This window comes from Marmota marmota, unplaced genomic scaffold (genome assembly GCF_001458135.2).
Source record: "Marmota marmota marmota unplaced genomic scaffold, marMar, whole genome shotgun sequence".
NCBI classification, from domain to species: Eukaryota; Metazoa; Chordata; class Mammalia; order Rodentia; family Sciuridae; genus Marmota; species Marmota marmota.
Window position 1 is genome coordinate 2,205,789 of NW_026000327.1, and position 24,707 is coordinate 2,230,495.

Below are 24,707 nucleotides of genomic sequence, written 5' to 3' on the forward strand. Positions count from 1 at the left end.
CTCCAAAAAAAGAACCATACATAGAAATATTTGTAAGTAAATAGACATGATACCTAACTTACTTTTTCTTGGAGGGGGCGGGGTACTGGTGACTGAACCCAGACTTGCTCTGCCATTGAATTACATTCCCCCTTCTTTTTAATTTATTTATTTTAAAATTTTGAGTCAGAGTCTTGCTAAATTATCCGGGCTGGCCTCCAACTTTTGATCCTCCTGCCTCAGCCTCCCGAGAGCTTGAATCACAGAAAGAAAGGAAGGAAGAAAAGATGGAAAATGTAAATAATTCACAAATCTCTATAAAATGCGTACAGAAGGGCCGCATCTCGTTCCTGGGTCTTTCCTGATAGTTCAAAATCATCTTAAAATCAGACTTTTCTGAAATATTAAATGGTTGGGACCTCACCCCCTCCCTGCCATTTTTGTTTTTAGATTGACATCCACCAACAATAGATTTTCTTTTGACTTAAAAAAAAATTTGTATTTGGCAAGGACACAGGCCTTCAAAAAGAGAGAGAGAGAGAGCGAGAGAGAGAAAGAGAGAGCAAAATGATGTAATGCATTGTTGATTCTGTGAAGCCCAAATTTTGCATCACGAATTTTGCACATACACATTCAAAGATGTGTATACGCTGAAAATATGAAGAATCACCACAAGCCACTTTTCCTGTGCCCACAAACGGTTTGAGGTCCTAACCATTTAATATTTCAGAAAAGTCTGATTTTAAGATGATTTTGAACTCTCAGGAAAGACACAGGAACGAGATGCGGCCCTTCTGTACGCATTTTATAGAGATTTGTGAATTATATACATTTTCCATCTTTTCTTCCTTTCTTTCTTTCTGTGATTCAAGCTCTCGGGAGGCTGAGGCAGGAGGATCAAAAGTTGGAGGCCAGCCCGGATGATTCTCAATTTTCACAAATCCTTGGAGCGATATGGGGGATCCACAGGGTGTTTCCAACTCCAGTTGGAAATAACCAGCGTCTTTAAGTCAGGGAATTTCTCTTTCAAAGGTGTTCCTGTAATTCTCTTCCTTGATGGACCCAGTTTGGTGGATTATTTCTCACCCCGGGTCAGATCCCATCTGTCCTCCTCGGCCATTGTACCTATCACTTATCCCCACACCAGGAGGCTGCGGATTCTGGGAGTTTCATTTAAATTCAGATCTCTGTGTGTGTGTGTGTGTGTGTGTGTGTGTGTGAGGGAGGGGGTTGTTTTTGCTGGTTTGTCTTAGGACCCTTTGAGGATGGGGCCACTGTACCTGATGAGTTCCATTTTATTTTATTTTTTTTCTGACTTTCCAATGAATAACTGAAATTCTGCCGGAAGATTCTTCTCTGCCAGGGGCGCTTTTCAATCTTCCACACCCTTGGGATTCAGATTTCATGTTAAGTTGCTTCAGGATGGACACTAGAATCAAATCGTCTCCCGGGCTGGGTAGAAAGGATTTCACACGCCGGTCTCGGTGTCAGGATGGTGAGGGAATAAATAAACAATGCGTTGCCTTGTAATGCCAAGACAATGAATCCCCCCGGTGCCCGTGGTAAATAACTTTCATCATATGAAACTCGAAGAGAAGGACTCCCACCGATAAAAGAGTGTGGTTTGGGAGATACAAGGAGCCTCCAGTTGGTTTCTCCTGAATTCCACCTCAATCTATTTTATAACATCTTCGATATCAGATTCACAAGTTCAATTTGTGGGATGAAGAAAACAGGAAGATGTTAAATTCTGTCGAAAAATAAATGTCAGCAAGGCCCGCAGAGGGCAAAGAAACTCGATTGCAAATGGCGGCCCCAGAATGGAAAGGAGGAGAAGGCTCACCCTGAGGAGGGGCGGTTTGTATATCCATCAGTGACCTTCAATTTGGAAAGAGACACAAAATAGCGCAGAGACCGTGAACCGTGCCAGAATCAGGTGCACTATATGCAAAGATCTTCATTGAAAGACACATTTTTTTTTTCCTACAGACTGAGAGAAAAGGAGACCTACAAAGAACAGAGATCCTTTTGCATCCCACACGGTGTCTCAGTGCCTGATTCTTATCCTGCCAGAGCCTCGCTTTCTTTTTCTGCATGAGATGCTCTTGTAACAAACAGCAGTTCTTGTTTTTGTTTTTCCCCCGCGCTGATTTGAGTCAGGTTCTGATGTTCGCATCCTGGTTGGAAGTGGTCTCAAGAATCCATTTGCAAAGCCTGTTTGCGGGACATCTGAAGGAGCACGCTTTGCTTGGGAGGAGGTCAGTCTGTCCTTACCTGGGAACCCAACTGGCCCTTCCCACAGCTTCATGGATCATGTCAAGGTGGTCGTTTTATAAACCTCTGTCTTTAATTCATTAGGGAACTTACCACTCTCCAATTTGAATTGCAATGAGTCACATGTCTGTTCTGCATTCCCCAAATACCTCCTAGGGCCTGAAGCACCAAGTTTATATAGGAGATATAATTTAATGGAGTTTTATAAGATGAACAAACCCTTTCTGTTCATTTCCTATCAAGGTCCCCTTCTGCCCTGTGGATATCCCAATTCTCCCAGGAATGTCTGAGTCGCCTGTGGATCTGACTCTTCGTCTGGTACAAGAACCAGTCTTAACCAGCAAGAGTTCATGCACACACAAACGCACACACCTGTGCACTCCTGAGAACTTCCAGAACATTCCAGCACACAGAGCGTAATGAGCCCAGGGAACACAGGAGTTGGCGCTGGAGTTCCATGTGCCTCTTTGTAGCAAGCATGAAATGACACGGTATGGGCTCCACATTCCCCTGCCCATTCAGAAAGAGCAAATGCAGGACACGGGAAAGACGAATTCCAAAATAAAAGTAAAATCAGGACTTTTATTCTGATAAAAAAAAAATGAAGCCCATGTTAAAGATTTTATTTTGCTCATTAATCAATGAGACAACCCGACAGATATTATAAGTGGTTCAAAGGGGTGGGGGGCATGTGTACATTCATACACAGCAGAGAAATTGAATTACAAATGGGGATAAGACTGTTGGATTTTTTTTTTTTTTTTTTTTTAGAATCAGTTCAAACTCTATTGAAGAAGACAGACGCTGTGTACCAGTTACCTGCAATTGACAAAGAAAATAGTTCAAAGACAATAAACAGTGCTAGAACTTACAGCCTGGAAAATTGTGTAAGAGCCAATACCGTCTTTCATTGAAGTGCGTGCGTGTGTGTGTGTGTGTGTGTGTGTGTATCCATGACTCCTTGCTTCAGAAACAAAACAAAAAGCCACCAATGTTTGCCAAAGGGACTCGGTGAACCCTCCTCTGCTGGATACAGGGTTCTCAAAATTATTTTGGTTGAAGCGAAACCCAGGGCACCCGGGAGAGAGAGACACATTTTGACTTAGGTCTGCCCTGCTGGGCTGCTGGTCCAGGGTCCACGCAAACACAACTCACCCCGGCAAGGCGACGGTCTGAATAATGGTACTTGGAAAACAAGGGGCAGAGTGATGCCCACCTACCTAAATAGTGATTTAGAGGACCAAGCAAGCCACGTGTGACGGCGGCTGATCCCAGTGGCTCAGGAGGCTGAGGCAGGAGGATCTCGAGTTCAAAGCCAGCCTCAGCAGTGAGGCCCTAAGCAACTCAATGAGACCCTGTCCCTAAATAAAATGCAAAATAGGGCTGGGGATGTGGCTCAGTGGTTGAGTGCCCCTGAGTTCAAACCCTGATACTCTTCCCCCAAAAAAGTCTTGAGATGTGGCTCAGCGGTTCAGCATCCCGGGTCAATTCCCAGTACCAAAAAAGAAGAAAACCAATCAATCTCTGCCTAAAATAGCATTACTTAAATACATTTCAACCACATAAATCAATACTTATGAAATCTCTGGGTTCAATGCCACTTCTCATCACGAGGACGAGAAAGCTTGTTCTTGAAACGTATATTTAGAATGTTAACCTCGTTTTCCTTTATAGGGCCTCACTTTCGTGTTCCTTCCGAATCACTCTGTCTCTTTCAAAGAACGATTGAACCACCTTGATTCTTTCTCCCGTGGACAGGCTTGATTAAAATTAACAATTAAAATAGCTGAAATGGCCTTTCATCACTAGAATCAGAAGTGTGTCCGTGGCCCTAATTGATATGTCTGCTTCAAAGTAATCAGGCACCGAGGACAGAATATCAAACATACAGACGTCTACGTTTGAACAGTATTAAAATGGTTTTTTTAGATTCCTAGAGTCAGATCCAACAGTCACAGTGGAAAAGAAACTAGGTCTCTGGGCCTCAAATATGTTATGATTCTTTATAATGGATTCCAGTTTTCAAATAAAATCTATCCAAACAAAGACACAAGATGGAGTATAAAAATGACGGAAGGCTCAGCGCATTTTGCATGTAGGGAAACCGAACATGGGTAAATCCAGTGACCTTACGTACGGCAGGTCTAATTGTTACCAAAGAACTTAGATAGCCTCTCTGTGCCAACTTGGAATTGAGGCCTCCTGCGTGCGTGCGTGCGTGCGTGTGTGCGTGTGTGTGTGTGTGTGTGTGTGTGCATGCACATCTACCCAGTGTCTTGTGATTCTGTTTAGATGCAGGGATCTCAACTGTACTTCTTACAAGAAAGTAGCTGGTGTTTGGTTTGCATTCATTCCTTGGAAGACAAGAATGCTGAACTACCTACACCCGGGGGTTCAGCCTCAGGCTGTAGATCACAAAGGAGACCGTGCTGCTGCAAACAGATACAGGAGGAAGCAGGTTCAAGAGCAGCTTCCGAGAAGGTGTGAAGTTCTCCTGTGCGGAGGCAGCATTTGTGCACGAATGACCTTGAAAATCACTCTTGATTTGATAATGTTACCTTGGGCAGCCTGCAAAACAGACTAACGTTATACAAGGAAAAAAAAAAAAAAAGACCTAACTTAAGGTGTTGATTGGAATTCACCGCCCACGCTTCTGCAATGTGAATATGCACGTGATGTTTAGGAACAGGTGAGGCTGGATTTTTTAAAATGACAACTTACACCACCCCCCCCCCCCGTTAGCCAAGCCCGCTCCCCAGATAAAAGCAGGATGGAATCCCCATCCCACAAATGGGTACCCACAGGACGGTTAAGCCAGTCTTCCAGGGTTGGAAGAAGCCAACTTAGATTCACCATAGATCAAGACAGACAGTGAAACCAAAATAAATCACCAGAATTACTAGAGAAAAGAAAGAAAAATGGCCCCTTGGCAAAGAAGGAACCCATTTCACTTAAAAATTTTGAAGGGTTGAATTTTAAAGTTTGCTTCTGAATCTGGATGGAAAATGGTCTTTGTCTCCACTATGCAGACAGATGGAGAGGAAGAGCATCAGCAACGGCTCGCATCTATATCCAATCCTGCACAGTGATGTTTCAGCCAACAAGAGACCACCTCTACATCACTGAGCACCATCGCAGCCGCCGCAGTTGGTGTGAGTACATTCTGGGGTTCACACAGCCTGCAACACATCTCTCACACTGCATCCCCGTCATGAAGGGACCCGTGACGTACCACGTCAGTAACTGCAGAAGAGAAAAAAACAGAAACAGGGATCAAAACCCTCAACTGTGTACCCCCTTCTACTCAGTGATTCCACTTTGGAAATGTATCCCAGGAAGCAACGCAGGCAGGTGTGCGAATGCACGCTTCACACTTTGGCTAAAAATAGTGAAACTGGATGATCTCCATCTGTCAATCAAGTTGGGTCAAAAATTAAATTGCAATGAAACATAAAGGAGTTATTTAAAATGATGCTAGATAGAGGCAGACTACCTGCACTATTGATTATCGGCAGCGGTGACAGAGATGAAGGGTAATCAAGGTTTGCATTCATGCATTCATTAGCACTGATCATGATCTCTGTCCTGTGCTGGGAGGTGAACCTCTGCCTTGAATCCCAGTAACCACAGATGAGTGAAATAGTATTATTGCTAACATGTTGCAAATGTGTATGCTATAACGATGGGAAGGAGCACCATGCTCCTCATAATGGCTAGACCAAGTATTTCAGCAAAGAGCATCATGAGCAAGGTAGCGATTCAAGTGGGCTCTTGCTTCATGGGGAAAGAAGTCCTTAACTTCTTACCTATTTGGACAGATAAGTGTTTGGAGTGACAGGTCACCTCTCATTCCTTAGGAACTCAGGAGAAGCAGAATTCTGGCTGGTCTTTGGAATCATCTGGTTAATAGGTGGATCTGAGCTCCCTGAGACAAGTCCCCTTTTATCGGGGTGGAGGGTACCAGGGACTGAACTCAGAGGCACTTGACCCCTGAGCCCCATCCCCAGCCCTATTTTGTATTTTTATTTAGGAACAGGATCTCTCTGAATTGCTTAGCACCTCGCTTTTTGCTGAGGCTGGCTTTGAATTCATGATCCTCCTGCCTCAGCCTCCCGAGCTGCTGGGATTACAGGTGTGCACCACTGCACCCAGCAACAAGCCCCCTTTTAAATCCTGCTTCCTTCTCCCCACCCCCTGTGACTGGTTTGCATGTCATGCGGCTCAGAGGATTGCATGACATCAAACCCCAGAGATAAACCCAAGGAGCATGATTTCGGAGAAACCGTCCTCATCTCTTGTAACAACTAAAGGTGAGTTGAGGTCGAATTCATTAGATTCAAAAATAAAAGAGTGACACTCATGCAAGGTGACACAAAAATGTACCCGGGAGCAGCCTGGGTTGTTTCCCTGCAGGATGAGTTAGAAAGGCCTCACTCAATATTCTCTTTCAAGTGAGGCTCCCTTTCTTTTCCTTTTGGTGAACAGATGGAGAGAATCATGAATTTTTCCTTAGAATGTCAAATTGTGTTCCTCCAACCTTTATGCAACTTGCTGCCTGGGAGTCTTTATTAGACGATTTTGGAGTGAGACCAGGTGCATGAGATCCACAGAATGAAATAGCTCAAAGGGACTGTGAATTCAAGGATCACTGCCCCCGGCAAAACCTAAGGAAGGTGGTTGAAGGCTAGGGATGTCTGAATGCTGAACTCCTCCAAGGATGCGTGGATCCCTAACTTGGGAAAAGTAGCGAAACCAGACAAAAAAACAAAAACATAACGAAACAAAACAAAAACCACGCTCATGTCAGAAAGGATAAGTTTTATTATCACAGTAAGAGTTGTCTAAAATGACCCCTACTTAATTATCTCATCAGGTGAATCCAGAGTGCATTCTTTCTCCAAATATTTTGGCCGATTCTCTGAATTCTTGTGAAAAACACCGGAACATCTAGGCTGCCCGTACCATCTGCTTCCACGCAGAGTTATTTGCCCAAGATAAACCCTTTGCTTTGATCCCACACCTGTTCATTCTATCTGAACTTATTATTGGAATTCTGAGATTTAATTAGCCATTTATGGGACTTCATAGCACTTCAATGCATCAAGAAAGAGAGGTATTTTTAAAGGGGGAGCAGGGGATCAAATTCAGGGACACTGAGCCACATCCCCAGCCCTATTTTGTATTCTATTTAGAGACAGGGTCTCCCTGAGTTGCTTAGGGCCTTGCTTATTTGAAGCTGGCTTTGAACTTGCAATCCTCCTGCCTCAGCCTCCCGAGCCTCTGACATGACAGGCGTGTGCCACCCCCCACCCCAGCAAGAAAAAGAGTTATTATTTTTAAGATTCCAGGGGAAAAACACGTGAAAGAGAAGTAAATATCTCCGTTAAATTAGATGTGGCCAATATAACTATAAATCCTTTTACAAAATCATAGAAACATAGGATTCTACACTGAGATCACATGTGTTGTAATTTCTGCCTCCGCTTGGAAGAAATCAATATTACCAATGTTATGTGATCAATTACCTATTTATTAGAGGTTAACTGATCACCGATAAACCTAGTAGCTCAAGAATACACATTTATTGGTTTCGGTTTTCTATGGGTTAAGAATCTGGCCCTCAGTTAGCTAGCTGCTGCTGTCTGTCAGTGTCTGTCTCTCAGCTAAAACTAAGGTGTCACCCAGGGCTGAGGTTTCATCTGAAGGCTCGACCGAGGTTAACCCACTTCCAGGGTCTAGAGGATTAACACTAGGGCCATCTTACTGTCAGCCAGCCACTTGGACACAAGGGATACAAACAAAGGACTCCACTGAACACACACTTAAAGACTTGCTCATTTTTCAAAAGGCTGATACAATGAATGAATACAGATGTATAGATAGAGCCAACCATTCTACTTAAGGCACGCATGACTCGTTTTATATGATTATCCACTTTATCAGGCTGTTTATGAACCGAGGGGTTATAAACCCAGATCTCTGACTAAGCAAGCTCATGTGAATCCTAAGAAAAAAGTGTCCCAAGAAATATTTTCCTTCTGGGAAAATATCCTTGCGGTGGTAAATCTCAGCTGTGTAGTAATGACTAAATTCGTTCCTATGTCTGTGGGCCTTACTATGTGTTGAAACCCGGAGCACAAAACTATGATTCATCAAATAACATGGTTTGCATATAAATTGTTTTAGCTGGGGGTTCTCCAGAGCAACATCATCAACAGGAAGCATGGTATAAGAAGGGGATTTGTTAGAGTGGTTTACACCACCAGGAGCTGGACCGTCCACACTGGCTGTCTGCAGGATGGAGTGCTGGGGGAGCAGGGAGATGCACACTCCCAAAGTCTGAAGCCTCAGAATAAGACGGACCAGCTATGCTACCCAGTCTGAGATGGAAGGTTCTGGAAACTCCCTGGAGAATCACGGGCAGCGTCCACTTTGGAAGAGTGAAGAAGCCAGAGTCTGAGGTCCTCAGAGGATCCCAGCAGCAATCAAGAACCCCTTCAAGAAGGACAGGTTCTTCCCATTTTTATTCCATCCAAGCCGCCATCCTATGGGACGGGGCTGCCCACGCTTAGGGAGGGTCTCCACTCCGGTTGGCTAATTCGCATGCCCATCATTCCTGGACACACCCTCATGGACACGCCCATGAGCCCTTTAATCCACAGCATCTCTTCATGCAATCAAGTTAACAATTGAGATTAACCTTTACATGAATGAACCTAGCATGACTTCTACAAATCTCAAAGAATCTTGGGGAAAAAAAAAACAAAAAAACATAGTAGGTTTAGATATAAACTCCATGTTTTTAAACAGCTTCTCCCTGATATCAATTTTCAACTCTAAAAAGAAATTAAAGAATTCACTTTCATGGGAGAAAACTCAATATGTCGAATACCAGATGTCCCAGGAAATACTGCAGTAAGACTCTGTGTACCCTAGAACCTACTGGTATTGATAAGTATCCTAAGAAGTGTCTTTGTGGGGTTATTTCTCAATGAATCCAATGGTATCATTCACCAAACTCTTCAAATTGATTCGTTTGCTGAGCGAGAGTTCCGTCTTGAAGATTCTGGTCTCCATTCCATGATGCATTATTTTGCACAATCCATCCCAGAATGAGATTCCTGATTCCCTCGTGGGGCCAATGTATTGTAGGGACGGAGAGTGACAGGGACCCGCTAGCCCTCTCTCTCTCCTACCTTGAACCTGCCTTAGACCTGCCACTGTAACACATTCCACTTTCCACCTCAGATACAGAAGCGCAACCCACTCAGCTATGGATTTGCTGAAAATATTGTGTTTACATTAAAGACAATTTCCCCCTTTGGATATTTAGTGTGAGATCAATAATTAGCCAATTCCAGTGCCGTGCACGTCGGGCCTCATAACCACACTTCCTGAACTCCAGGCAGAAATCCGAAATCTAGAAATGTACACCCTCCACCTGAAGCTGGTACCCACAGTTTGACTTTTAAAAAGTCATCTCAGCTTCTACATCTGCATCTTCAAGCTGCGGTCCCCACGGCAGGAACACACCGTCCTCATCGCAGAGAAGAATGACCAACCAAAGCAACCTGGGTGTGGTGGCGTGACTGGCAAGGGTCAGCGAATCCTTGACGTTCTTTTTGGGGGTCTGTTTTTTTCTTTCTTAGGTGTCTCGCAAAGGAAGAGGAAGTGGATTTGTATTCTGAGCAGGAGGAGCAAGCTGGTGGCTTTAAACCAATCTGATGGCTGCCTCCCTTCTTCATTGGAAATGAATGAGCTTTCTGGTGCACGCTTGTGCAGAGTGGAATTTAAGCAGGGCGTGAGGTCCTCCTTGGTTAAGACGACTGCAAAGAAAAATTGGCACAGGCAGCACTGAAAGGTCTCACCCTGCATTGACGGAAATGAAACAGAAATGCAACATAGAACACAAAGGTTACCCATCTACCGTGAAACACTCCCCCACCGGCTTTGCAAGCCTCCCTCGAGCTGGTCCCAACTTGGATTCCCCTGCCCAACCTGCCATTTCCTGTTGATCAGCTCCAGCCTCCTAAATTACTGGCAGGAAGCTCAAATACACAACGGAAATTTACAACTCCAATGGGCTCTCTCTCTTCTCTTTGAATAGTCTTATCAAACTCTATTCTCCGATAAAATGCAATTGGGCTCCTATGATCACCCTCTCTGATGCAATTAGATACGTAAATGGAGGAGGTAAGGAGAGGCATCCATCATAGGAAAAGAGGGAGAGAGAGAGAAATGGCAGACAGGTAAGAAACAGACTGCATGCATATACCTTTTTTTTTTTATTCTAATGTATCTTCAGCTTACCAACATTCTCCTTTGATATTTCACAGTCATTGCGTTCTCACTAAACATCAGGAGCTCTGCAGAATGCCCACTAAACCTGAACATCCCTCTAACCTTTGCAGTATTTCCCCCGGGGTGGGGTGGGGTGGGGGGCAGCTCCTATCATGCAGCTACTTGCTCTTTCCAAGATGGACACTTGTATCCTGGGGCGGGGCTGGAGGCAGCTTTCGGTTCTGAGTCACTCTGAAAACAGGTTGAGTGCCCCTGATGGGGAACGCTGGGGACCGGAAGGAAATCAGAATGCTTTGAATTCTGGATGAGTTGCATATTCACAACGAGAGATGTGACCCAACTGTAAATTAGAACTTATTTATGTGTCCCGGGCATCTGTTCCAGTTTGGCTCCTAGTTGTGTCTCCCAGAGGTCCCTACTGGTAAAGAAAGCCTTGATTATGGTGCTTTTGGGAGCTGGCGGAGCCATTAAGAAGTCAGACCTAATAGGAGGTCCACAAACCACTGGACGCAGGTCCTTGCAGGGACAGTAGAACCCCAACCTCTTCTTCTCTTTCTCCTTCTAACCACTCCCTCTCACTTCCCTCTGTGATGTGCTGTCTCAACTCCAGCCCCAAAGCAACACGGCCAATCCTCCGGGGACAGGAACTCCCCAAACTATGAGCTCCAAAGAAACTTTTTTTCTCTTTCTAAGGTCATCATCTGAAGTATCTGTTACAGTAACCAAACACTGACTATCAGCAGATCACACACACATGCCCCTAAACCTTCAAGGGTCAAAAATCCCACGGCACTTGGGATTTTCTTCAGGCAGCGATTTTTAGGGGCCTGGGGTTCTGTGCAATACCGCCAGGCCCAGGCCGAAGGCACCAGGGTAAGACAAAGCGTGAGCTACTCCAGATCCCCTCGCTCATCAACCCAAGGTTTCTCCTCCACTTTGGCACAACATACACCTAGCCTAGATCTCTCTTTGCTACAGAGCTAGCTGATAACACTAGCAGCATCCCTGGGCTCTAGCCACTGGATGCCAGCCCCTGCCCACTTCCAATGTGACAATCAAAAATGGCTCCAGATAATGCCAAGAACATGCTTAGAAAATCAGTGAACTGGTGCCCGCTCCAGAATACCCCTCTGTTAGTCAGCAAAATACCCAACAAGAACAATGTAGGAAAGTAAAAACTTCTTTTGGTTCATGGTGTCCAAGGTTCATTCCATGGTGGGCCGACTCCATGGCTCTGGCCCAAGGGGAGCAGAACAAGATGGCGGCAGGGCCTGGAGGAGGAGAGCAGCTCAGGACAGGGCACCAGGGAGCAGAGAGAGCTCTGCTCACCAGGGACAGGACAGAGACCCCCTCCTCCAGCCACACCCCACCTTCTGCAGTCACCACCCAGTGAGTCCATTCAAACCAGGGTGGACTGACCAGGTTACAGCGCTCATGATCTAATCACTTCACATTCTGCACTGACCCAGAAGCGTTTGGGGACCACCTTCCATTTCAGCCATAAGAATCCCCTTGGTAAATAACTTTGGTAAAACCTCTGAAGACTCTGGTAGTGCAAATAAAATCAGGTTTCATTTGCTAAATGCATTTAGACCTTTGCTAGAGGACACGCAAAACCATGTCACCCAGCCAGCCTTGAGCAGCAGGAAGTCACCGAACTCTACTTCCAAAAGAGCTGTTTATTGACCCTATTTTAAGAACATGAGGATAGCACCTGACCCAACGTAGACACTTATGAAAATAGAACCTGTAATCAAATGTCTATTAAAAGCCTTCTTATTATTTACTAATGAATATTAATGTCTGCCTAATAGACACATTTGTAATGGAGATTACTGCTCCAAAATTACTTCAATTACTTTGTGATTCATCATTATTAGCATATTTATTTTATACCTACCTATATATATATATTTTTTTTTTTTTCTGGTAACAGGAAGCATGTCCCAACAATAGCGCCTTATTTTACCCTTTGCCACGTAAGTTATATATTATTGGCTTAATGACTTATTTGCCCACACACCTTAATGCTTCTAATTCATTTGGCTCTGGATGATGTTTATATAGGTGACACACTGGATGGACCCTTGAAGTCAGCTGTCTCTCCAACACTCTTCTTTCCCTACTCAGCACAGCGGTGGTACTAGAGAAACGTCTCCAGCATCCTGAGGGAAGAAGACTAACATGGAATTCAGAAAATTTTTTTGCCATGCCTTTAGGAGAATATGTAAAATTTTCTTAGCACTGAGGATGCTTATTAGTCGTGGATTTATATGCAAGATACAACCCGACTGCTAACAATTAAGGAGAAAGTAGCTTCTCTAAGATTTTTTTGCAAGGATGTAGACTTTTAAATTTTGATTTTTTTATTAAAGAAGGTGCTACAGTTTGGATCTTCAGTGTACCCCAAAGAACCCTGTGGTAAAAGCTTGGCCCCCCAGAGTGGTGGTATGGGGGAACATGATTGTAGCTTATAAGAGGTGGAACCTACTAGGAGGTATTCTGGTCATCTGGGGACATGCCCTTGTTAAAGGACTATGGGAGCCCAGTCTCTTGCTCTATCACATTTGTTTTCTGGCTATGACATGAGGAATTTGGCTCTGTCATGTGTTTCCACTAAGATTTGCAGCCACACCACAGGGACAACAAGCTCCAAAATGGCAAATCCCAAAGAAACCTTTTTTCTTTATAACTTGACGGTCATGGGTAATCATTATAGTAACAGAAAGCTGATCAACACAGAAAGAACTTAAATGCTTATTGTCAAAATGTATAAATGTCCAAAGTAATGAAGAAAATAAATGGCAATTTATCTGTTGCTTTATTACCCGGAGATAAATCATCATTTAGATCTGGAGGTGTTTCACCATTTTTTCCCTGTATGTTTTTGAACACACTTATTGAAATTATTAGACAATAGAACACACTGTCTCTCCTGAGATCCATTCTGACATTATGTGCTCTCTTAGAATGTTGAATGTGCTGCTCACTGTCACATGAGTCATATGATTTTCCTATAAAGCAGATGAAGGAGGAAAGAGAGGCTGTGGGTTTTGGAATGCACCCATACCCTAACACAGAGGAAAGCAAATTTTCCCTTCACAGAGCCACGGATGAGACATGGGTGAATGGCTATGTTTGCATTCCAATGAATCTTTATTTACAATAAAAAAAAAAATGAAGGGCAGGTTTCAGCCTGTGGATTGGAATTTGGACTTCCTGTCTTTCCTACTTGGTCCAATATTGCCAGACAATGGACGAGTGACAAACTCCAGACACAGATCAGCACTTGCAGCTAGGTGCTAGAGTAGTCCTAGTTCTGTTGAAAAAAGGCCGAGACGGAGGAGGAGATCAAGGGAAAAATTATTATTAAACTATCAAACATGTAAGCAAATAAACATTCATCACCACTTTTCATCAGGGAGAACACTGTACCTCTGAATTCTTTTCAGACTTAAAATGTTGCATGGGCTTTTGGAGCAGGCTTCACGGACAAGAGCTTCTCTCTGCACGGGCAACCTGTTCGCGGGAGTATTGATCCAGCCATAATCCCTCCGGCTCCGCTTTATCTGGCTGCTGTCCAAGTTAGAACCATTTCTGCCACTACATAAATCTCTTCAATAATTTCCCCCGAATTAAGTCCCCCTCTGTCTTCTCTGATCAACCCATTTCCCTCCCACGAACTCGAGATTCGATTAGCCACACATGGCTGACAGAATCTATTTTTAAAAGGACATTTTGTGATTAGGCAATTTTCTGTAAGGATGATTGCTGGGAAAAGAATAACCCACCAACAATGATGCTATTCGCCTTGCAAGAAATGCATTGGAGGTGGAGATGGATTTCTGTTTTCTCCTTTCTTTTTTAAAAGTCTCCCATTTGCCACAGACTGAGCCACTACAGAGTTTATAGGTAAATGCATTTTCAGTTCCACAAACACAATGTGCCCACTGAAGCCAAAGTTGGAAGTGTTTTGTCAAGTTCCCAGAAAATCGTTTGTACCGTTTTCTGGGTGCCAAGCGCTCACCTCTTCAGGGTTTTCTCCCGGCACTTTATCAGGGCACCCATTGGTGCTAGAGGACCGGAGCATGGAGAAAGGGAAGCAGCCAGTGTTCGTATGTCACTCTGCATCTCCCTCCTGTGACCGCACCAAGCCCCAAAGTGCGGCCAGTGTGCAGAGCAATGGAGAGTGAGGGTGGTGAGGATGGGGAAGGTCTCTTGCTTGCAGGGGAGGAGGAAGGGGAGATGGAGGAGGAAGAGAGTAGGAACAGGAAGAGGAGGAGATAATGAAGAAGGAGGAGAAGGAGGAGGCGGAGGAGGAGATGGAGGAGGAGGAGGAGGAGGAGGAGGAGGAGGAGGAGGAGGAGAGGAGAGGAGAGGAGGAGGAGAGAGAGAGAGAGAGAGAGAGAGAGAGAGAGAGAGAGAGAATNGGCTGCAGCAAAATAACCGGGGGGTGACGAGCAACTTGTGTAGATGGGTACAGCAGGAGTGGGAGCCATTTATTGCAGGACAGGAGGGGTATAGAGACATAACTGAATACACAGCTTAACTTAATTAACATAAAGTAGATACAGCAGTCAACCAATAAGGAGTCATCATCTTAATGATTACACACAGCTTGACCCAATTGACAAGATCTAGACAGCAGTCAGTCATTAAGGAATCTCTATCATCTTAATGGCTCACTTCTCAAACCACTCCCTCTGGGAAAATGCCAGGTGCCATCTTGACTTGGTTGTGGTCCTCATCGGGAAATGGAGAAGGAGGAAGAGGAGATGGAGGGGAAGGAGGAGGAGATGGAGAAGGAGGAAGAGGAGATGGAGGAGGAGGAGGAGGAGGAGGAAGAGGGGGAGGTGGAGGAGGAGATGAAGGAGGAGGACGAGGAGGAGATGAAGAAGGAGAAGGATGAGGAGAACAGCCATGACAACTGGGGAGAGGAGGAGAAAGAGGAGGTGGAAGAGTCCTGGAAGCCACTGTTTAACCTCCCTGTTCCCAGGGATGAGGGTAAGCGTGGACCTGGGCAGCCCCCAGACGCCCACTCCCCCTCTGTCCTGTCCTGCTCCTTGCTGGACCCCGCCCTGGGCTGCTCAGAACCATCCTGTACAATCTGTCCCTCAGGACTGGGACGTAGGTCCCCCGGCTGTGGCGGGCAGTGGGCTAGCTGCCCAGAGCTTTGTATCACCTCCAGGTTCTGCCTGTTCCAGCGAGGACACCATGACCTCACGTGGACATCTGAGTCCATGCACCAAGCACCTATACGAGAGAGCCGCGGGTCGTGCATGGGACAAAGTGGGTCTGTCCTTATTTATCTTCTCAGGGCTTCCAAAACGGGGTTCCGGCCATCCATGGGGCCGCCAAGGGGTTAGACAGGGTCCAGAGACTCGGACAAGTGAGTGGAATAATTCAACATGAACCTAAAGCCTAAGAATATGCCTCCAAGTTCAAGGCAGAAGATGACGAAGTCCCTCCTTCCTCTGATCCTGTTTATTGAGGTCCTCCATGGATAGGGTGAAATCCCCCCTATAGGGAGGGCCACGCGTCTTACAGAGACTCTGCGGATCCCAGCGCCCTCTCCACCTTCACATGCACACCCCAAAATAAGGGTGCCACCAGATTTGTGGGCATCTCCGGACCCAGCGAATCAGACACGTGCAATTAACTACCACAGGAATCGTGGGTCTCTTACCATGCACCGTGAGGGTCGTCTGGGCTCCTAACACAAATGTCTTTCAACCACACGATCCTCACATCCAGGTTGGCCGGGGTATCCAGATGGCCAAAAGGGGACAGCTGCCATCGACCGACCGCTGCCATCGACCGCTGCCGTCACCTCCGGTCTCCGATCAATGCGGTCAGGACCCACTCGAAAATCCCATTTTTAAATCTATTTACCCACATTGATCCTGATCTGGAAATGGATTAAATGGATGACGATCTGGAATAATACATGAAGCAAAAACGCCAGTTTTTATAATAGCTACGAAAACAGAAATGGAGCTTGGGTAGGGGGGGTGCTGGCGTATGGGTCAGCTCATCTGGGCCAGGGAGCCCATGCCTGGGAAACGGCGGTCACTTCCATCTGAATTAAAGGGAAGTGGCACAGGCAGACCTCAGCTGGACCTCAGCAGAAGCAGGATGAACCCTGAGCAGCATTCAGAACCAGCCCACAGCTCCCTGCCATGGACGGCCACTTGCAACATGGTGGGTATGGATAGCCACAGGACAGACTTGTGGAAGGCACTCCCAGTGATGTGCACAATGTGTCACAATCAAACTGGGGCCTTTACCTGGCAAGACGTCCATTCATTTATAATTTCCCTGTGGTAGAAACATTCAAAGTCTTCTAGCTATTTTGAAACACTCGACATAGTCTATTTTTTTTTTTTTTTTTTTGGTAGGGATTGAACTCAGTGCATTCCACCCCTGAGCCCCGTCCCCAGCCCTATTTTGTATTTTATCGAGAGACAGGGTCTCCCTGAGTTGCTTGCGGCCTCGCTTTGTCTGAGGCTGCCTTTGACCTCGCGATCCTCCTGCCTCAGCCTCCCAAACAGCTGGATTACAGCATGCACCTCTGCGCCCAGCTCAACATACTCTTTGGGACATACAATTACGGAACTATGCAACAGAATACTATTTCTACCCAACGAGAGACATGTTAGCAAAAGCAAAAATCTCGACAGAGTGTGTGGGCAGGGGAAATGGTAAATACCACAAAGTCATGCACAATACGACAGAATTTGTGTAAAGTTTTAAATCACGCAAAATATTCTAGCGTATGGCTTCTGAGCACCTATCACACAGTAACGATTTTAAAACACATGTTAAAATTTTAAAACCCCAAAATCAATGCCAAATCCGGGGATTGTGCAAGGAGAAGATAAGATACTAGTCAGAAATCAAAGGGTAAAAAGCATTCAAGTGGGTTGGAAATTTTCCATTATTAATGATAGGTAGAGGGATAGATAGTCACAGAGATAAATAGATACAAAGTATCATTCAGTTAATTCCAATTTTCTACAACAGCTAGGCAATGGTTTGCAGAGCGTCATTATGTAAAATTCCGTGCCAGGCATTATTTATTTAGTGGAAATAATAAAGCCACTTTCTCGCAGGCAGATACTAGGTATCTGAGACCAGCCAAGTGTGCCCTGGAGATCTGGATTAGAGCCAAAGAACCTTCCCTGGGTTCTGCTCCACTTCTGCCAAATTGGGCATGTTCTTGAGAGTCAAAAACTAATTTCAGGCCACTTTAGGCTTGTCATAGCTGATAAGTTGATTGTCTTTCTAGAGTTAAGAATAAAATACTAGCTGGGCTCAGTGGTGCACACCTGCAATCCTAGTGACTCAGGAGGCTGAGGCAGGAGGATTGCAAGTTGGAGGCCAGCCTCAGCAACTTGGTGAGGCCCTAAGCAAATTAGCAAAACCCTTTCCCAAAATAAAAAAAGGGGGGGATGGGGATGTGGCTCCGTGGTTAAGCACCCCTGGGTTCAATCCCTGGTACAAAAAATATATATATATTTAATTAATTAATAATACAAACAAAGGAGATACTAATGAACCCAGAGCCAGCATCTTTGTCTTACTCTCTGTTAACATGGCAATCTCCTCACAAGGATCAATTCCAGAGAATGAAGGGTTTCAATTAGAATTCAACTTCTGGGAATTTATTTTCATACACTTGATTGGCGGTCTGGAGAATGTCATTGAAAGTTTGGCCAGAATTCTGTTGCATTTTTTTTTTTTTTATTCACAAGGTCGTGTTCAGGAACTAAAGTCACATCGTGCTCCTCCTGAAGGAAATCCAAACTCAAAGAATCTTCATTCAGAGAAATACGTGGAAGAGAGATTTTTTTCCAAAAGAAAGAAGCAATTAGCTTTCCTCTCTGTGCAAATTATTTCCGGGAACCGCTCTGAAAAGGTCAGTGAGCTCTCTGGATTTAGAGAAAGACAGTCCCTGTCATATTTAACTTTCATAAATCTCACAAACACTCCTAGACTTATTAATTGGGTAGTCAATATCCCAGATTTTTTTTTTTTTGTACCGGGGATTGAACCCAGGGGCGTTCAACCCCTGAGCCCCATCCCCAGCGCTAGTTTGTGTTTTATTTAGAGACAGGGTCTCCCTGGGTTGCTTAGCACCTCGCTTTTTCTGAGGCTGCCTTTGAACTTGCCATCCTCCTGCCTCAGATTTTTAACGAAAATTATTTTTGAATGTGCCCTTGACAAATTTTTGACAAGGGAGCCTGGGATAAGGCTATACCAGGCACTGGAAGGATACACGGGCCTGGAAGAGTGTGCTCTCTGTTCTCAAAGGAGGGGGCCAAGGTGATGCCCAGGAGGCTACGCATTAGCAATAGGTTTACAAAAGCACCTCATCTCAGGCCCAAGGGCAACTGGGCGGAGGGACCATGCATGGAAACCTCTGAAGCATGAGCCCCAATTAATCTTTCCTCTTTATAAGTTGACTATGTAAAGAGTATTTGTTACAGTGTCGGAAAACTAACCAACACACATCTGAAATCCAAGAGTGTGTACATCTCATCTAGGCATTGAACAACCAGTTGCACGGGTACCTGCACAATGCATGTGACCTCAGAGAGTGTACCCTTCTGTGTCCGTGCCCAATGGGTAAGGGCAGTAGAAACCTGCTAAAATATTGGCTGTGTCAACACTGTTACTGTAACATAGAGCCCAAACCAGGGGGCCGTAAAGACGCTGTGGTCTTCCTCCAAGAAGGGTGCTGCTCAGTTTTTGTAAAACGCCAAACTAAAAGTAGCTCATTTTGTGTATCTCAATTTATTTTTAATGCAATTTTAAAACCGGAAGGCTCTATCGATTTTAATTTACTGCTTATGAATGGCCCTTTGTACATAATACTTTTATGGAGTCTTTTCTGCGTAACTTGAACAGCACAGGTGAGATAAAAGGATTTTTTTTTTTTTGGTCACATCTGTTAACAAATTTAAATTCAAAAAAATCTTCCGAGAAGCAAATCCTGGCAGTAAATTTTTTCTTTAGCTTTGCAAGTATCCTTTTTTTTTTTTTAGTTAGGTGCCCCTATTTCTTTTAATGCTCCCGTGTTAAAGACAGGAGAAAATTATAGGAGAAAAAAGAATCAATAACCGTGTGATGTTCCATTATGTAAGTGACGGATGGTGAACTTTAGAAACATGAATTAGGGAATATATAGACTTTTGAAGGCCGCAGGGCCCATTTGCAGTATTATCGTAGATTAAATGTGGTAGCAACGGCTCTTGGTAGAGACCAATTACAGGTAAAATGTAAACACTCTCTCTTCTTAAAAGCAAACCTGATCTGGTGTATATCTGAGAATCTGATTCTGGGAAGGAGCCCGGGTTCTTCCCCTCCAGCCGCCTGGCAGATCCTAAACCTCTCAGTTAAGCACCAAAGGGTTGAAGAATTTGGCCGGGACACTGGAAGTGCAGTTTGAGACCCCTATGCAAAGCCAGGATTCTCAAGTAAGGGCGACCTCAGGGAAAGCTGACCTCCTGAAAGTAGACCCCCTGCGTAGCCACGTCACCACATCTTCACCCCATAAAGCGTGCATAAGTGTGTGAGCAAGCCGTGCAGGGTTGAAGCAAGCAAGACGTGAAGAGATCATTTAAAACACAGACACCAAGGGACTTTTGCAGATCAAGTCCCACAGAACGCCAGCACTTATTCGGTTTCCCTCTCCCTCTCTATCCAATGCACACACAAATCTTGGCACGCACAAGGGATCATGAGCGAATCCATCACTTCTGACAGCTTAAAAAAAAAAAGGAGAAGATGGTACTGAAATTTAGACAGACTCAAAGGACCCAGCACAGCCAAGGATTCTGGAAGATAAAAATTTAAAAGGCTGCCCTTTTTACATGACCGCGTTTTGAGATGCAGTTGGGTGTGTCTCATGGAGGGTGAACAATCTAACTCTGAGAGGCTCAGGGTTCTGTTTTCCTATATAATCTGGACACCGTTGGTTGATCTTCCGTCCCTCAATATGTCACTACGATAATGAAGGTGATGGAGTCGTGGCTCACAAATCGACCAGCAGAACACCCAAAGACCGTCGAGAAAAATCTCCCCCTTGACGTAGGTCCAAGCTAGCCCTGTGATCTCATCTGGGAGGAGAGGTTAGCTTTTTTTCAATAAATGGCGCGTTTAGCTCTTCCTAGGGAAAAATACCAGGCAGGGATTCACTGGGGACTTTAATAAGCAGAATGTGCATATTAAAAGAATAAATCCAGAGTTTATGATTTCCAACGGTATAGAGAGATAAGGTAACGCAAGGGGAGAATATTAAACCCAGGGCATTGTATAAATGGCTTTTCGGAGCTATATTCTTTGTTTTCTCCTGGGTATCAGTGAGGGTAAAATTCATGTTAAAACAAAACTCTAGGACATGCGGGTTAATGAACTAAATTTAATTATTAGGTACACCAAATAACAATAGCAATTGCTAGGGTAATGAAATGGCCTGTATTTTTAAAGACAGAGCAATAAAGGAGTGTTCAATTCATGAATAGACTCAGAACTTGCAGTCTCCGAGAGGGTTCTCCCAAGTTGTAATGTCACAATGGGTTTGTTTTCAACCACATCTGCTGCATAAGCAGGAGGTGGCTGGGGAGCACCTGGGGCTCCCCTGTTGAGTTTCAGTGTTTTAAAGGTTGCAAGTATTTGCTCGCAGATGCATGAGTTAACGGTGTGGTTACTGTAGTGCCTTTTCCCGTTATTATTTCCCCAAAGCTTCTGTAGCGGATTGCAGGCGCAACTGCAGAGCAGAACCTCACCAAAGAAATATTGCCCCGACTGTGTTGTATATGATGCACAGGAAAGAACCAGGTAGAACCCCTGGAAGGGTGGATTAAAAAGAAAGTCTCCATTTACCAGCAAATGCCATGATTTCATTCTTCATGGCTGAGTAATACTCCATTGTGTATATGTACCACATTTCCTTCATCCATCATCTATGACGGGCACCAGAGCTGGTGGCATAACGTGGCTATTGTGAATTATGCCGCTATAAATATTGGTGTGACTTGGTCACTACAGTGTGCTGATTTTAGACCTTTTGGATAAATACGGAGAAAGAGAGCTGTTTCATATGGTGATTCCCTTCCTAGTCTTGTGAGGAATCTCCATGATGCTTTTCAAAGTGATCGCACTGATTTTCAGCCCCAGCAACAATGCACCAAAGTGCCATTTCCCCCCACATTTCAATGGATGGAACTGAGAACATCATGCTGGAGGGAAATCAGCCAGACTGGGAAAGTCAAGGGTTGAATGTCCTCTGTCCTATGCACAAGTTGGACAGCATCCCTTCCATTCCTTTATGCATGCAAAGTCTCTGGGAGTAGGTCCCCACGGTAAGGGAAAAACCTTTGGACCCAGGGCAAACATGACTGTGCCTTGCTCACCTGCTGCAGGCTGCACAGAGCAGAGGGAGGGAGATCAGGCGACCAGAACTTCCCGTTAAAACGTGTCCAGGCATCCGCTGCAGGAGCACAGAGAACCGCCTGGAAATGCTGTCGGGAAATTTAATTAAAAACCAAAGATCTTGTAGCACAGAAAACTTCTTCCCGTAGCAAGTGGAGGGATAAAAATAAAACAATAAAAGCAATTTTACGAGCGCATAAGCCTTCGTTTGGAACACCACGCTCATCTCAGGGAACCGACTGAGGACTTCCAAAGACCAAAATCCAAGCCAAGCAGACACAGCCCATTCCGTATAGGGGCTCAAGGCAGACAATAACCAGCCCTCAAGTAAGAGAGCTGTGTGACATTATTTAGGACAGTCACCAGAGCCACCTTGTTCATAATGGAGGTGGACACGGATGTTAGATAATTCATTTTATATGAAGGAAAAAATAAATTTATCTACAAGAAGGGAGGGTTTGGCAAGTGGTAGCCCCTCCAAAATCACCCGCGAGAGATGCCACATCTCTTGATGTTTCTGCTTCAAAGAGATGGCCCCAGGTCCTCAGGAAGACATTCTTGGTCCTGAATCTGCTAAAAGACTTCTTTAGCTTTTGAAGGAACTTACATATAATTCAAAGGAACTTATATTTCAAAGAACAGAGAGATTTTTAATATAAATGGTTCAAGAAAAGGGATGGATGTGTCTGCTTTTCATTTTTTAACTTTTTTGGGGGGACGGGGGACATACTGGGATTGAACTCAGGGGCACTCAGCCACTGAGCCCCGTCCCCTGCCCTATTTTGTATTTTATTTAGAGACAGGGTCTCACTGAGTTGCGTAGGGCCTCGCTTTGGCTGAGGCTGGCTTTGAACTCACGATCCTCCTGTCTCAGCCTCCTGAGCCGCTGGGATGACAGGTGTGAGCCACGGCGCCCGGTTCGGTGCACGTTCACTAGCTTTTAATGAACACTGGTAATTGCACATATTCACTGAATACGCTGTCCTGTATACTTCAGTGGAAGTGCACGAGGTGCATTGACCAAAATGAGATACTTAGCTCTTCCTTAATTGTCACATTTGCCATTTCTCGGTGGAGACAACTTTCAAACCCTCTGTCCTAGCTACTTTGAAATGCAGGATATCATACCGTCAACTGTCCTGCGCAATAGCACATCAGAACTCACTCCACATGGAACTGCGACTGTGCACCTGTTAATCAATTTTTCTGCTCCACCCTCCTTTTCTACCCTCTCTCCCCGGTCTCTTTAACACACTCATTTCCTTTCCTTTAGATAAACACCCAGCCGCGGCACAGCCGGATCTTAGAGTAGTTCTGCTTTGGATTTTTTTTTTGAAGACCCTGCATCCCATCATGCCTACCCTAAATCTCCTTCTATTTTTAACAGGGAGAGTCAAGCATCTTATTTCTAATTTTTCTTGGCCACTGGTTCCAGTGCCTGCTGGATTAGCACGGGCCTCAGAGGAGGCTGCTCCAGGGAGGCCCACACCGTCCAACTTTACCTGCCACGTCCGTCCTCATATTTCCCCAAACGAATCCCGTCGTGCCAGGTGCTGAGACACTCTTTGAAAACATAACTGGAGAACAGAGGAGGAGAAAAAACATATTTCTTGAGGCTTTACTAACCTAAGTGTCCATTACCGAGAAAATGGCCTCTTCTTGGGCCCTGTTCCTGGTCACCTCGGATGAGGTGCGGCAGGGCCAACTGGGGTCGAGGGTAAATGTGTATATCTGTATCCACCGTCTTCAAGGTTTGGAGGCATGACACGTAGCTTGTTGGAAAAGTACCCAGCATGTCCCCATGCCGTGAGAGCACAGGGGACCGGCTCAGGAGCGGCTTCAGAACGGTTTGACAAGGCAGGACGCGTGGCCTCCCCGGTGATGGCCGGCCACTGGTGCTGTCCTCTCTGCTCAGCGCCCCGAGAGGATTAAAAGAAAATCAAAGAAGTGCATGTTCCTGTCCCTGGCCCTCCATTCCTCCCCGGTCACATCAAATGTGTGTCATCTTGTCACAAATATTCATCGGCTCAACCTGCACATCAGAATCATCCTCGCAGCCAAATCCCCCGCCGAGAAGGGGGGCCGGAGGCTCGCAGGTGGCCACCCGATTACTAGAAATTCATCATAAGGGGGTGAACCACACCGGCTCGTCGGGATCCCGCGACCACAGAGCCAGCGGAGGCCCGGGAGCCTCTTCATGCCCGTGTTGCTGACCACTCCGAGGACTTGGCTTTGTTTTGGGGTTCTCATTAGAGTCACAGAACGTGCAGGGCCAGATCTAGCTCCCTGGGACCTGTGTCCTGTACAAAGGAAAAAGTTCTGCTTCTACCTGACCAGGTCCTTGACCCCGGCCCCTTGGCAAAAGGCAGATTAGCCAAGGAGAGCGATCAGAAGCTTATTAATGTGCAAGATTGTCCTCCCTTGGAAGTGGGGTAGGGTTCCAGGACCCCCCAAGGGTCTGAAGCCACCCCTCGTCTGAAGCCCTAGGTATGCTCCGTCATTACCTGTAAAGGAAAAGTCTGTCCACTCCTGAGTCCCCGTTAAGAGATCCACAGCAATCAGGAACAATAAGAATGAACCATTGTCCGCCATGCACTGTAAGGAGAGTCGTTCAAAACCCGAGAACTGCTTTTTTTTTTCTTGAATTTCCCACTTGGTGTTTTCAGACCAAGGCGGCTGTAGATGAGTGAAATCCTGCAGAGGGACTCCCCCCCCCC

At 45.3% G+C, this 24,707-nt stretch overlaps 1 protein-coding gene across 1 annotated transcript in view; it reads right to left on the reverse strand.

The window, feature by feature from the left end:
• Positions 1 to 5,387: 5,387 nt before the first annotated feature.
• The window catches only part of Sts (steroid sulfatase), a 183,742-nt gene continuing 164,422 nt past the window's right edge, over positions 5,388 to 24,707 (reverse strand). Inside the window, exon 11 of the mRNA XM_048797393.1 lies at positions 5,388 to 5,496. Within this exon, the coding sequence (XP_048653350.1) occupies positions 5,447 to 5,496 (50 nt within the window). The 3' untranslated portion in view covers positions 5,388 to 5,446. The remainder of the gene's footprint in view (positions 5,497 to 24,707) is intronic.